The sequence below is a fragment of the Sebastes fasciatus genome, chromosome 18 (assembly GCF_043250625.1).
Source record: "Sebastes fasciatus isolate fSebFas1 chromosome 18, fSebFas1.pri, whole genome shotgun sequence".
Lineage (NCBI taxonomy): Eukaryota > Metazoa > Chordata > Actinopteri > Perciformes > Sebastidae > Sebastes > Sebastes fasciatus.
The window spans coordinates 4,944,005-4,959,187 of record NC_133812.1 but is presented as its reverse complement, the minus strand read 5'-3'; the positions used below and the strand labels follow the sequence as shown (position 1 = coordinate 4,959,187).

Sequence of the window (15,183 nt, the reverse complement as noted above, 5' to 3'; positions counted from 1 at the left end):
CCGTTATTGCATCTGACAGTTTTTCAGCACTCACAAGCATAGGATCTGGTAGATCATCAGTCAGAACGGATTTAATTAATGAAATATTTCTCATTATGTATAGGATGGAAATAAAAGGCACAGGTACACGATTCATATGGGTTCCTGCTCATGTTGGTGTGGAAGGAAATGAGCAGGTAGACATTCTGGCCAAACAAACACTAAGAATTAAGAATATAGAATTACAAATTCCATTAAGTAAAGCTGAGGCTAAACCATTCATCAAGAACTATGCACAAAAAGTATGGCAGGAGTATTGGGATGATCAGGAAAATGGAAGGCATATGTACAATATACAGAAACATGTTGGAGCAGGGAGAAAGGTGGGCTGGAAAAGAAGGGAAGAAAATATCATCACTCGACTAAGAATCGGACATACAGGTCTTAATCAAACATTATATCGAATAGGCAAACACCCAACTGGGAAATGTACACACTGTAACCAGTCAGAAACTGTTGAACACGTACTGATACACGGCAGTAATTACACTATCCAGAGGAATCACCTTTTTCAGACATTAAGGAAGGCAAAACATCACGACTTTTCAGTGTCAGGTCTATTGGGGAATAAAGCAGATAATATATACAGTGAAATTATTCAGTTTTTGAGAAAAACTGATTTAGTTAAAAGAATCTAGAGTTTTCATTATCATTTTTTTTATTTTTTTTTATTTATTTATTTAATTTTTTTTTTTTTTTTTTTTTAGTTCTATTTTGTTTCTGCACAATCTTCTGTTCCACACTCCAGTCCAGATGATGGCGGTAATGCACCTCTAAGATGGTTTGCCAACCGCCAATAAACACAGAAGAAGAAGAAGAAGAAGAAGAAGAAGAAGAAGAAGAAGAAGAAGAAGAAGAAGAAGAAGAAGAAGAGGAGGAGGAGGAGGAGGAGCCGTCAATCACTCCAGTCTCCTCTTTTACATCTGAGTTTAACTCGAGTTGACAGATGCTGCTCTAAACCTGAACACTGGAAGCTGAACTGTTGGTAACATGAACCTCGTGGATTACTGAGGACTAGTGGAGAGTTACATTACTGAGAACTAGTGGAGAGTTACATTACTGAGGACTAGTGGAGAGTTACATTAAGTTCCTGGAGGAGAGGACAAGTGGACAGATGTCTTCCAGCCGGCCGAGGTCTCTAAGGAGGAGGACGTGAGGAGGTTTCTGCTGACTGGAGCTGCAGGTGTGTCAGACAACAACAACGAAGGTAAGAAAACAACTAAATGTACGATTTTATTCCTCTAAAGTCATTATTTAATGTCTCTAAAACCCTTTAACGTGTTTCCAGTACAACATGAATGTAGTTTATTGAGTTTAAACGTAAAAAAAGCCGCCTAAACGACGTTTCCTCTGTTAAATCATTATTTCATGTTTGGATCTGTTGAGTTTCCCGCCACAGCTCCAGAATGTTTTAACTATCATATAGAGATTATAAAACACTGATATTTTAGTTTAACTATCATATAATGATTATAAAACACTGTTATTTTAGTTTAACTATCATATAATGATTATAAAACACTGTTATTTTAGTTTAACTATCATGTAGAGATTATAAAACACTGTTATTTTAGTTTAACTATCATATAATGATTATAAAACACTGTTATTTTAGTTTAACTATCATATAATGATTATAAAACACTTATTTTAGTTTAACTATCATATAATGATTATAAAACACTTATTTTAGTTTAACTGTCATATAATGATTATAAAACATTGTTATTTAGTGTTTAACTATCATATAATGATTATAAAACATTGTTATTTAGTGTTTAACTATCATATAGAGATTATAAAACACTGTTATTTTAGTTTAACTATCATATAATGATTATAAAACACTTATTTTAGTTTAACTATCATATAATGATTATAAAACACTGTTATTTTAGTTTAACTATCATGTAGTGATTATAAAACACTGTTATTTTAGTTTAACTATCATATAATGATTATAAAACATTGTTATTTAGTGTTTAACTATCATATAGAGATTATAAAACACTGTTATTTTAGTTTAACTATCATATAATGATTATAAAACACTTATTTTAGTTTAACTATCATATAATGATTATAAAACACTGTTATTTTAGTTTAACTTTCATGTAGAGATTATAAAACACTGTTATTTTAGTTTAACTATCATATAATGATTATAAAACATTGTTATTTAGTGTTTAACTATCATATAGAGATTATAAAACACTGTTATTTTAGTTTAACTATCATATAATGATTATAAAACACTTATTTTAGTTTAACTATCATATAATGATTATAAAACACTGTTATTTTAGTTTAACTATCATGTAGAGATTATAAAACACTTATTTTAGTTTAACTATCATATAGAGATTATAAAACACTGTTATTTTAGTTTAACTATCATATAATGATTATAAAACACTTATTTTAGTTTAACTATCATATAATGATTATAAAACACTGTTATTTTAGTTTAACTATCATATAATGATTATAAAACATTGTTATTTAGTGTTTAACTATCATATAGAGATTATAAAACACTGTTATTTTAGTTTAACTATCATATAATGATTATAAAACACTTATTTTAGTTTAACTATCATGTAGTGATTATAAAACACTGTTATTTTAGTTTAACTATCATATAATGATTATAAAACATTGTTATTTAGTGTTTAACTATCATGTAGTGATTATAAAACACTGTTATTTTAGTTTAACTATCATATAGAGATTATAAAACACTGTTATTTTAGTTTAACTATCATGTAGTGATTATAAAACACTGTTATTTTAGTTTAACTATCATGTAGTGATTATAAAACACTGTTATTTTAGTTTAACTATCATATAATGATTATAAAACACCGTTATTTTAGTTTAACTATCATGTAGAGATTATAAAACACTGATATTTGTGTTTGAGGATCATTTTAACTAACAAAATGGCAACTTGGCTAATTTTTTTAAAAAAAGTGATTTTTTTTATCACCATGGAGACAGTGGAATTATTAGGAGTTGACGTCATCACGTCAGAGCGTTCAGCACGTTCAGGTGTAAACCAACATGGCCGCTTCCTCTAAGTGGAGAGCAGAGTTAGCTTCATTAGACTGTTGAAGCTTTCATTAAAATATATCTTCATCAGTTCAAAGTTGATCCCGTTTTGATCTAATGTACTGATGTTGTTCAGAGAGCACCAACACAATAATCTGAGTTTATCAGATGGTGAAGAAGCCTGACTGTTTCCGGCCTGCAGTCAGAGCCTCGTCACAAGCTCATATTTGACATGTCGCTCATTTAATAACATTGAAATGGTCTTTGTTTGTTCGGGTGGTATTTTCTTTTTGAGGGAAACCAGAGGAAAGTGGTTTGTCATGAATATAGATATAGAATTATTCTTATTTTTACTTTATTTCTATGGTCATGAATGTGTATGTGCAGTATTCAATTAGCCAGTCGACATTACACTGATGCAAACTGAGGTCATCGCTGTCAGTCAGCAGGGAAATTAAGGTGGAATCATCAGAGCACTTTAAAAGAAATTGGTTGGGCACACTGATGGTGCAATCAGCAGTGTACAAAGTAAATAACACAGGTGAACTAATGCATCCTTGAGGTGCTCCAACATTAGTCCTGATTGAGGAAGAGAGAGTGTCATTTACTTTTACTCGCTATATTCTGTTTGTAAGAAATGAATTGTACCAATGAATGAGGTTTGGGTTGAACTGTAACTGAATCATTTTGGACAGGAGCACATCAGGCTGCTCAGAAACCCCTTATTGTCAATGTAGCTAGGAAAGCCATCCATCCTCTGAATGCTCTAGGTCTCTAGTTTGTGGCTGTAAAGTTTCATGAGGCTGTGATTATCCTAGAGGTCACCACAAGGTCATTTTATACAGTGAGGTCAAGTTTTAAAAAAATGGTCTCACTACAATGAAATGGCTACTATGGGGACTAACATCATCACACATGAATACAGTTGGGCTCATTGGATCCACAAGAGTCTCAGCATTAATTCAGGACCGTTTAGGGACCCCAGAATGCAGAAATATTCAAACACACCATTTTAGAATAGGCGAAAATAAATCATTTATACTGCATGAAAAAAACTGCATGTGATTATCATAAAGTGGGCATGTCTTTTAAGGGGAGACTCGTGGGTACCCATAGAACCCATTTTCATTCACATATCTTGAGGTCAGAGGTCAAGAGACCCCTTTTGAAAATGGCCATGACAGATTTTCCTCGCTAAAATTAATCCCAAATTTGGAGTGTTATTAAGCCTCCTTCCCGCTACCATGACATGGTTGGTACCAATAGATTCCTTATGTTTTTCTAGTTTCATATGAAATGCCTTTATTGTGGTGACTGTCTTTTATGTCTTCCTCCTGACTGAGTCGATTACAAAAATGCTAATTATACCCCCGCAACAACGTAGTCGGGGGTATATAGCGCTCCGTGTGTCCGTCCTTCCGTCCTGTCGTCCTTTCGCGTGTCACACTTTGGTTTCCGGAGAAGAACTCGGAAACTATTTAACTTAGGAACTTCAAATTTGGTATGATGGTTGACAGTGTGGTCTAGTTGTGCCTTTTGGGGGTTAGAAGTCCGGGGTGCCCAAGATTTCAGAAATTTTTCCAAAAGGGCAAAACCGTAGACCTACTTTAGCAGGGGTCAAGCAGTGAGCGGGGTTATGTGAGCCATGCTCACTTTTGCCTTGTTTATGACATAGTATACTATAACTTTTTTATGTCATAGTAAACTATGACTTTTATGACATACTATACTATGATTATTTATGACATATTATACTATAACTTTGAAGACGTACTATACTAGGTCTTTTTTTACATGCTATCCTATGACTGTTTTGTGAGATACTATGCTGGGATTTATTTATGACATACTATAATATGACTTCTTAATGACATACTATACTACGACATCTTAATGACACATTATACTATGACTTTTTTCTGACATATGATACTATGAATGTTTTATTACATACTGTGACTTCTTGATGATATATTATACTTTGACTTTGTTATGACATACTATACTATAACTTCTTTGTGACACATTACGCTATGACTTTTTTATGACAAACTAAATTATAACTGATTTATGACTTTTAATGGCATACTGTACTATGACTTTTCAATGATGTACTATATTATGATTTTTTATGACATACTATACTATAGCTTTTATGACATAATATTTTATGACTGTTTTATGACATACTATACTATAATTTTCATGACATACTGTACTATGACTTTTAAATGACATACTGTAGCTTTTATGACATAATATTTTATGACTGTTTTATGACGTACTATGCCTTTCATTACATACTTTTTTATGACCTATACTATAACTTTTTATGACATACTTCATGATATATTATGACTTCTTGATGGAATACTATACAGTGACTTTTTATGACATTTTATACATTGACTTTTCGAGATGACTTTTTTTGCACATACTATACTACAATAATACAATAATACTTTATTGTCAGACAGGTCTGAAATCTGTTTTGCATAACAGCACCTGACTTTTTATTTTTCGATATACTATACAATTACTTTTTTTTCGACATACTATAAGATTACTTTTTTTCGACAAAAAGTCATTGTATAGCATGTCGAAAAAGTCATATAGTATGTTGAAAAAATACAAAAAAGTCATAGTATAGTATGTCGAAAAGAATTCATAGTATAGTATGTCGAAAAAAAATATATATATATTATATATATACTATACTATGACTTTTTCGACATGCTATACTATGACTTTTATATTTTTTTGACATACTATACTATGACTTTTTTTTCAACATACTATATTTTGACTTTTTCGACATGTTATATTATGGCTTTAAGACTTTTTCAACATACTTTTTTCGACACCCTAATGAAAAGAAAGATGAGGCGAGCAGACTCAATACTTAACATTAGTCAAATCTAACATTTGTATTTAGAAACTGCTTCTTAACAAAGAACAAATGACTTTTAGGCAGAGTTCTGCTGGTCATAACCCACATTACATTTGCTTTTCAATATTGGACCTTTACATAGACACTTTAAAGGCATAGTGAATGTGTTATTAACTTATCTAATAATAAAATTCCTCCACACGGAGAGAAAATGGACAGTGTGTTGTAGCACTGTTTACCACAGATCCTGTCAACAAGCCTACAAATGAACAAAGTCCACAGAAAAGGGAAATAATGTATATCACCATTATTTGTCCTGGGGCATACAGGAGGGTGGCGTCTCTAGTATCAAACATGTTTTCTGAGTGTTACAGATCATTTGTTTTAATACATTTTGAAGTATTGTCCAGAAACATGGCAGATCTAGGTGTAAACATAACTACAGTGGTCAAAATTACATAGTTAACTTAAAAAATCCAAAGCAAAGAAAATCCATATTAAATATCTAATGAGAAAGATTACTATTATCGCTACTGTCACCTCTTTTAGTGAAAATAACAGGATTAAAAAAACAAAAACAACCAATATTTACATGGTATTCAGTCAGCACAGCATAACAAATGCTACCTAGTCTAGTTGCTACTTATGAACTCATCTACAGCTGCACTGGCGCAAGAAACACTTTTTTGGGCTCACAAATGCAGTTTGTAAATGCTAACACAGTCAACCGCTCTCCATGTTGTCACAGTATACACTTCATTAAAATGGTCATTGTCATATGACCTGCAAGTTAAAGCTTAAATAGGTTCAAACCAAATTCATGTGGCAGTGGTGGGAAATTAACAACCAGTTCATAATAGAGAATATGCTCCAGAATCTAGCAGAACAAAGTCCAGATGGTTTCATCAGCACCATAAAAATGCAGGAAATAAAAGTAGTTAGGAAGGGTCGGGGTTAGATATGACATGTGTGATGTGGAAGAGTGCCACGTGTTCACAACAGATACTAATGCTATTGCTGGAATGAAAAACTAAGTTTCCTTTCTTCAGCAGTGACATCATGCTCATAATTACACACACTGCCTCCCAGAGGGCACAATGAGCACTGCAGAGTGAGTGAACCTGAGGTAGAAAAGCCAAATCAAATACACTTTGGGACTGATAATATCAGAAAATAAAATATGCCTCAACACATTAGTGCATTTTTCTTGAAACTTCCAAAATTATTTAACACTCAATTCAAAACTAGATATCTATATCAAAAGATACAACAAAATGATTAAAGACAAAACTTTTCTAATTCAACTTTGTGACAAAGTTCTGGGTCCTGAGAAAGAACACGAGTCCTCGTTCCACTGTGCAGGTTATTTAAATAGAAAAAGCATCAGGAGCCACACTGATCATCTGATCCAAGCTCATGAGAACGGGGAGGAAATTCTGAAAGTGGAAGTGTTTAGTTCAGTCAGCTCCAGACACCATTTTGAGTTGAAGAAGCAGAAGGAGGAAAACTGTAGACTGAAGCAGGGTGAGTGTTAATCCAACATTTTATTATTTCACTGTTGAAGTCTCTGAGTCAGTTTTGTCCCTGTGGACTGCATCGTACGGTACCGTTGCTACTGTGGAAAAAGAGTACCGTCACGTTTTTAGAATTTTGGCATCGACTACCGGTTCTCGTAACATCCGTGTGTGTGTGTGTGTGTGTGTGTGTGTGTGTGTGTGTGTGTGTGTGTGTGTGTGTGTGTGTGTGTGTGTGTGTGTGTGTGTGTGTGTGTGTGTGTGTGTGTGTGTGTGTGTGTGTGTGTGTGTGTGTGTGTGTGTGTGTGTGTGTGTGTGTGTGTGTGTGTGTGTGTGTGTGTGTGTGTGTGTGTGTGTGTGTGTGTGTGTGTGTGTGTGTGTGCGCTGTTCTGTTCTCTCAGTCTTGCCTGTGACTCTTGTACAAACTTGTTTCCTGTACATGTTCAGTCAGTGTTCCTGTTTCACCTCTCAGACTGACTTCAGATCAGAAGATGAGTGATTGTGTGGAGGAAGAGGAGGACAGAGCAGAGTCTCCAGTCTCTGACTGTCTGTCTATGAAGAGTGATCGGTCTAAAGATGATCCTCTGACCTTCAGTAATGAACCTGGACCCTCAGAGTCAAAGTAAGAGAACTGCTACTAACTAATTTATAGGACTCATTTTCACTTTCCTCCACCAATACTGTTTTCTGTTGATTTTGTGATTCTATTTAAAAATTTCTACTAAAATGTATTTGCTAACTGAAGTTGAAGAAGCTTTTTGTGACACAAAGTGAATTAAAGCCCCCCCCAGCCTCCTCCATCTAGTTTTACTTCCTGTTTTTTTTGGTTAACGCCATGGATGTATTAAAAGAACTGGATCCAGTGTTGGAGGCGGGGCGCCGGTCATTCCTATGAGAGTTGCTCATTGGAGCATGAAGCCTAAATGGCTCGACTTCCATCTGGAAAAGTACCCGGATCTTGGTGGAGTAGCGTCCGCTCGGTCACATGACTCAGTTACGGGGTCCCAACGTCACGGCTTGCGCTCCAGCCTCGGTCTGGGTCTCATTCACATGAACGGAGGAAGGGAAATAACTCTGGATTCAGCTATTAGTGCGTTTTTCAACTTTAAAAACTTAATTTTAAAATAAGGCCTATCAGAGCGTTCTTCTCGACAAGCTAGCATGACATGGTTGGTAACAATCGATTCCTTAGGTTTTCTAGTTTCATATGATACCAATATCTTCACTCTAGCTTTAAAACTGAGCCGCTACAACCTCTGAAAGACAGAATAGCGGCCGTCGGATTGTTAAGAGGTTAATGAGACAGCCAGAAAGTAAAGTTCAGCTCATTAGTGTTTATGAAAGCAGGAGAGTTGAAATAAAGGATCACTGTCATCACAGACTGAATGCTGAGTTCAAACAGAAAAGTACCAACACTTTAACTGTTCCCTGTTACCATCTGAGCTTTGAGACAGTGTCGGCCAATCAACAAAGCATTTTAGTTATCAAGACATGTCTTCACAGGAAGAGGAAGACGAGTGATGTTTCTGTGGAGGAGCAGCTGTCCTGCTGTGCTTTGTGTCAGAATGTCCTGAAGGATCCAGTCTTTATCAGCTGTGGACACAGGTTCTGCAGACAGTGCATCACCTCATACTGGGACCAGTCTGCTTCATCAGGAGACTACTCCTGTCCCCATTGTGGAGAAAGATCCAGAACAAGAGCTGGACTGCGGACAGCCGGTCAGACCAGCACTGTACAAAGTAGGACTATATGTCTGATGATGTCTCCATGTCTGAAAACACTATTTGTTGTTTTAATAGAGTGACATATGTTGTGTCATACAGCACGACCATTTAAGATTATTATAAATATCATTACATTTTAAGTCCACCTGAAATTTAACTGCATGTTTTTTCTGCTCCAGCATTCATATGTGCTCTGTATCACCTGTCCTGTGTTCTCCTTTGAGAGATAATCTGATCCCTTTGGTTTTATGATAGCCCCCCCTGTCTTGGCATTAACCCAGGGGTCAGCAACCTTTACTATCAAAAGCTCAATTTTTGGCGCAAAAAAAAGGCTCCGCAAGTTGTCGCGGTGCTCTGTCGTGCACCTCTGAATTTTTGTAACTATGCGCTGACAGCGCCTTTCATTTCAACATGGACGCCTTCGAGGGAAGACTGACCAAGCAGCTTCGCCTGTAAAGACATCTCTACAACTGTTCACTGAGAGACCACAGAGACAGTCACATGATATTAAATATTTTGAAAGAAATATTCAACCCACTGGGCAAAGATGCGTCTTTCTGCTGCATGTGTGGAGAGGGGGAAGGGGAGGTGTGGAAGGGGGCACTGGTGTTGGGGGAGGGGGGAGTAGAGGTGTGGAGGGGGGTACTAGTGCTGGTGAGTGGGGACCCAGGCTGTCCTCATGAGCTCAGCTCAGCTGAGCTCCGGAGGACAGGGTTGGGTGGTCAAACCTGTTGAAAAACAGGTTTAGCTCATTTGCATGTTCCTGGTTCCCCTCAACGGCAACCCTCAAAATACTCAACATGATTTACTGTGGAGATGGAAGCTCTTAGTTTAATTTTCTTCCTCTGTATTTCATTCATTACATCCGACGTGCACCAGTAAATATATGCACCTGTAAATGTCGTAACAGTGAGATAAAACATAATGTTTATTTTTTTTCCAGCACGTTTTTTAGATGAAACGGGCGGACACACTGAACAGCAGGCCGCAGAGTGTGTTTACCGCTGCGACCACCAACAACCCTCATTACTTGTCATGTTGCTTTTTCATACGTCAGCGGACTAATTTCCTGAATCTTGCAGGTCTTAAGACCGTAGTGGAAACGTAGACAACAGTGGGCTGAAGGACCCTTTTAGTTCCTTAAAAGTAGTAGGACTAAAAAGTCCCAGGAACTTTTGGTTTGAAACCCGACTTTTGTTTGTAAACCGACTGAGAGATAAAGGAGCATTTCTGATGCTTCTCTTAATATAATATAAACTATAAACAATAAATGTAAAAATCACGTTGACGTTAGTTTTGACTTCAAAAAGGGATGATGACTTTATAACCTTTACTTCTTTATATGTTCTTATATTGATTATTTTCATATTGGCAATGAAAGTAATACGTTTCTGTGTTTTATTTCAAACTTGTCTCTCTTTCAGCAGATAGTGGTCTGCAGGAGGTTATAGATGAACATAAGATCAGTCTGAGGAGGAGATGTGAACGTGTGACTGAAGGAGCTGATGAAACAGGAAGTGGAACCCTCCTCAACAGGATCTACACTGAGCTCTACATCATAGAGGGACAGAGTGAAGAGGTTAATACCCAACATGAGGTGAGGCAGCTTGAGCTAGCTTCCAAGAAGAAGACCCTCCATGACGCTCCAATCAAGTGCCACGACATCTTTAAAGCCTTACCTGACCAACAGGGACACATCAGAGTCGTTCTGACGAACGGCGTCGCTGGCGTTGGAAAAACCTTCTCAGTGCAGAAGTTCACTCTGGACTGGGCAGAGGGCTTGGAAAACCAAGATGTCAGTCTGGTGGTTCTGCTTTCGTTCAGGGAGCTGAACTTGATCAGAGATGAGCAGTACAGTCTTCTCATGCTGCTCCATGTTTTCCATCCAACATTACAGAAGGTCACAGCAGAGAAGCACGCTGACTGTAAAGTTCTGTTCATCTTTGACGGCCTGGATGAAAGCAGACTTTCACTGGATTTCCACAACAACGAGGTTGTGTCTGATGTCACCCGGAAGTCATCAGTCAACATGCTGTTGACAAACCTCATCCGGGGGAATCTGCTTCCCTCAGCTCTCGTCTGGATAACTTCCCGGCCTGCAGCAGCCAATCAGATCCCTCCTGCATGTGTTGACAGGGTAACAGAAGTACGAGGCTTCACTGACGCCCAGAAGGAGGAGTACTTCAGGAGGAGAGTCAGTGATGAAGAGCTGTCCAGCAGAATCATCTCACACATCAAGAAATCCAGGATCCTCCACATCATGTGTCTAATCCCAGTCTTCTGCTGGATCACTGCTACAGTTCTGGACCACATGTTGACTACGGACCAGAGAGGAGAGCTGCCCAAGACCCTGACTGACATGTACTCACACTTCCTGTTGGTTCAGACAAAGAGGAAGAAGCAGAAGTATGGTGAGGGACATGAGACGAGTCCACAGGAGCTGACGAAGGCTGACAGGGAAGTTCTTCTGAAGCTGGGGAGGCTGGCGTTTGAACAGCTGGAGAAAGGAAACATCATGTTCTACCAAGAAGACCTGGAGCGGTGTGGTCTTGATGTCACAGAGGCCTCGGTGTACTCAGGAGTTTGTACAGAGATCTTCAAAAGAGAGTGTGTGATCTTCCAGAAAACAGTCTACTGCTTTGTTCACCTGAGCATTCAGGAGTTTCTGGCTGCAGTCTACATGGTCCACTGTTACACAGACAGGAACACAGAGGTACTGAAGGCCTTCATGAGAGAAGATAATGATGAGCAGACGGCTGATGATAAGAAGACGGCTGATGATGAGCAGACGGCTGATGATGAGCAGACGGCTGATGAGGATGAGGATGATGATGAGGAGGAGGATGATAGGGATGAGATTGAAAAATATCTCAATGATGATGAGGAGGGGGGCTATGATGGTTTGATGGATGATGATGAGGAGATGGATGATGATGAGGAGGATGATAGGGATGAGATTGAAAAATATCTCAATGATGATGAGGAGGGGGGCTATGATGGTTTGATGGATGATGATGAGGAGATGGATGATGATGAGGAGGAGGAGGATGATAGGGATGAGATTGAAAAATATCTCAATGATGATGAGGAGGGGGGCTATGATGGTTTGATGGATGATGATGAGGAGATGGATGATGAGGAGGAGGAGGATGATAGGGATGAGATTGAAAAATATCTCAATGATGATGAGGAGGGGGGCTATGATGGTTTGATGGATGATGATGAGGAGGGTGATGAAAGCAACAATGACAATTACCCATCTCTGGATGTCTTCCTGAAGAGAGCCATGGAGAAATCCCTTGAAAGTAAAAATGGCCACTTGGACCTGTTTGTTCGCTTCCTTCATGGCCTCTTTCTGGAGTCCAACCAGCAACTCTTGGGAGGTCTGCTGGGTCGGACAAACAACAGTCCAGAAATCATCCAAAGAATCATCAACAACCTGAAGGAGATGAACAAAGATGGAACCTCTCCTGACAGAAGCATCAACATCTTCCACTGTCTGACGGAGATGAACGACCACTCGGTACATCAGGAGATCCAAGAGTTCCTGAAGTCAGAGAGCAGATCAGAGAAGAACCTCTCTTTGATCCACTGCTCAGCTCTGGCCTACATGCTGCAGATGTCAGAGGAGGTTCTGGATGAGTTGGACCTGAAGAAGTACAACACAACACAGGAGGGACGACAGAGACTGATTCCAGCTGTGAGGAACTGCAGAAAAGCTAAGTAAGTCCAGATGTGATTAACTTTATAAATCAGTGTAGATTAGTAGTTCTTCAAATATACACACTATAAATTATTCTTAAAATATAATATTCTTATAAGTGTTCCACGTGTTTATTACATAAATATGTCCGTTGTATTTTGTCACAGATGTTCTTGAGCTGTTTCAAATGTTGAGGAAAAAATGTTTCAGTAGGTTGTGTTTCTAGCTGTCAAGTTAATGAACACTTATTCTATTTATTTTGAATAATTGTTACGTTTTACAGTTTTTTCTTATTTATCTTTTTGGATGATGCCTTACACCGTTACACCGAAAGCCCATGAATGAGAGTGCAGTAACTTCAGTCTACTTGGTGGCAGTAATGCACCTCTAAGCTGGTTTGCCAACTGCCAATAAACATTAAAGAAGAAGAAGAAGCTGCACCACATTACAACTTGTCTTGTGTGTTTTTGGGCTCATCTCTTTCATTGGCTTCAAATCCAAAATGTTGCCGCAGTTTTAGTTTTCTTTGAGATCAGCTCTGCCATGTCTCGTCTCGCCACCCAAAAAAACACATGAACTTCCTCGTAAACAAACCTCTTCTTGTTTATTAACCAACATAACATCATAATATTATGTTAATCACGTTGTCATATTGCTTATTAGTAATGCAATACAGGCTGGATTTAGCACTGTGACTCTGTCGGCACAGGTTTGAACCAACATTTGTCATAGTGACACGTTCTGGCTAAATTAAAAAGTATCCTACGTTAATGTAGGATACTTTTTAATTTAGCCAGAACGTGTCACTATGACAAATGTTGGTTCTGCCGGTTAGCATAAAATCAAATCGGTTCAAGCTCGTACACCGGAACAGACCGGCAAAACCAAAAATCAACCCAACTCTAGCATTAGCCACCATGAACTACTGGTCATACAAGACAAAGATAGTCGTTGTAAAACCCCTGAGTGTGTTGAATCGAGCAATGGTGCATTTTATTGCTCATGAATTCAGGTTGTGTTCCATCATCTTGTTTTTCAAGTCTTTCCTTTTATTCTGTTACTCACAGAAGGAAACTGTGATGTTTCTCTCTCTTGTTGGTGTAGAGAAGAGTAGTAGCAGGAAATACACAGCTTCCACCAATAACAGCAGTCTGATGAATATACAGTATAACCGCAGAATGGTAGAATTCAGACTTTTTATTCAGAGATCTTATTCACACCAAAGATCAATGTTATGTTTTTAATGCTGATACACTGATAACATCTTTCTGATGACATTATTTTGAACATATTGCAACCTTATTGGTTCGTTAATTGTGTTTGTGAGCTGAATAATGCTGAATAGTGAGCTGAATGCTCAGAAAAGAGTGTTAATGACAAAACGCCATGCAGTCATCAAAATATCTAGTTATATGAATGTTTAATTATGTACAGGTCTAATATTATTACACCATTTGTTTCATTTCTCTACCGTCTGGCAGCAATCACTGAATTTTCCCATGTATGGACGTGAACCTGACAGCAGCAGGTAGCTAGCAAAGAGAGGTCTTTATCAACTATATTATTATTACTTATTCACTGAGTTTTAAAAATACTTTCCTAATCAAGAAGGCCTCATGCTAACTTTGTGCAGACAGACCTGGGATCAGATCACACTGACAGACTGGACATTATGGATCAGATCACACTGATTGACTGGACATTATGGAAGCCTCAATGTAACTACATGTTCTCTCTCTTCATCTGCAAGATTAAAGAAAAACAAATATTAAAAGTCTGCAGGTTTGAGAGAGAGTGATGAGAATTATTGTTTCATGTCAAACAGTGAGATAAGATTAGCTGAACCACTGATGTGAGGAGCAAATGTTAATCAAAGAAGTATATATCAAACTGTTTAGTCATCAAATGCATGAAGTAAATATAAACTCCTCTTTCATAATAACATTTTGTCTTTTTTGTGTCATGACAGACTTTCTCACTGTGGACTCTCAGATACTCACTGTGAAGTTGTGGCCTTAGCTCTGAAGTCCAACCCCTCCCATCTGAGAGAGCTGGACCTGAGTAGAAACTACTTCCTGCAGGATTCAGGAGTGAAGCTGCTCTCTGCTGGTCTGGAGAGTCCAAACTGTAGACTGGAGACTCTGAGGTCAGTTCACTGACTGTAGCTTATGTAGTTTGTACACACACTCTCTCTGCACTGGCTCTGCTCCAGATGGCTCTAGAGAGGGACTTTAACGTAGCTCTCCAACACACTTGGCACAC

General features: G+C 37.8%; 2 protein-coding genes across 18 annotated transcripts in view; one reads left to right on the top strand and one right to left on the bottom strand.

The window, feature by feature from the left end:
- The first annotated feature begins 994 nt into the window (after nucleotides 1–994).
- LOC141756664 (NACHT, LRR and PYD domains-containing protein 3-like) overlaps nucleotides 995–15,183 on the top strand; it is a 41,209-nt gene continuing 27,020 nt past the window's right edge. For 7 of the 15 annotated variants that reach the window (XM_074616579.1, XM_074616572.1, XM_074616580.1 and 4 more), the window contains exons 1-5: nucleotides 7,255–7,504; nucleotides 7,942–8,116; nucleotides 8,998–9,233; nucleotides 10,643–12,941; nucleotides 14,891–15,067. In XM_074616579.1, the coding sequence (XP_074472680.1) occupies nucleotides 7,255–7,504; nucleotides 7,942–8,116; nucleotides 8,998–9,233; nucleotides 10,643–12,941; nucleotides 14,891–15,067 (3,137 nt within the window). Of the gene's footprint in view, nucleotides 1,247–7,254; nucleotides 7,505–7,941; nucleotides 8,117–8,997; nucleotides 9,234–10,642; nucleotides 12,942–14,890; nucleotides 15,068–15,183 lie in introns of those variants that run through there. The other 8 variants (XM_074616577.1, XM_074616571.1, XM_074616578.1 and 5 more) reach the window with 8 other exon arrangements.
- Nucleotides 6,338–15,183, bottom strand: part of LOC141756666 (delta(14)-sterol reductase TM7SF2-like) — a 63,181-nt gene continuing 54,335 nt past the window's right edge. For 2 of the 3 annotated variants that reach the window (XR_012591505.1, XR_012591507.1), the window contains exon 15: nucleotides 6,338–7,334. The gene's annotated coding sequence lies outside the window, so the exon portion shown is untranslated. The remainder of the gene's footprint in view (nucleotides 7,335–15,183) is intronic. The other variant, XR_012591506.1, reaches the window with a different exon arrangement.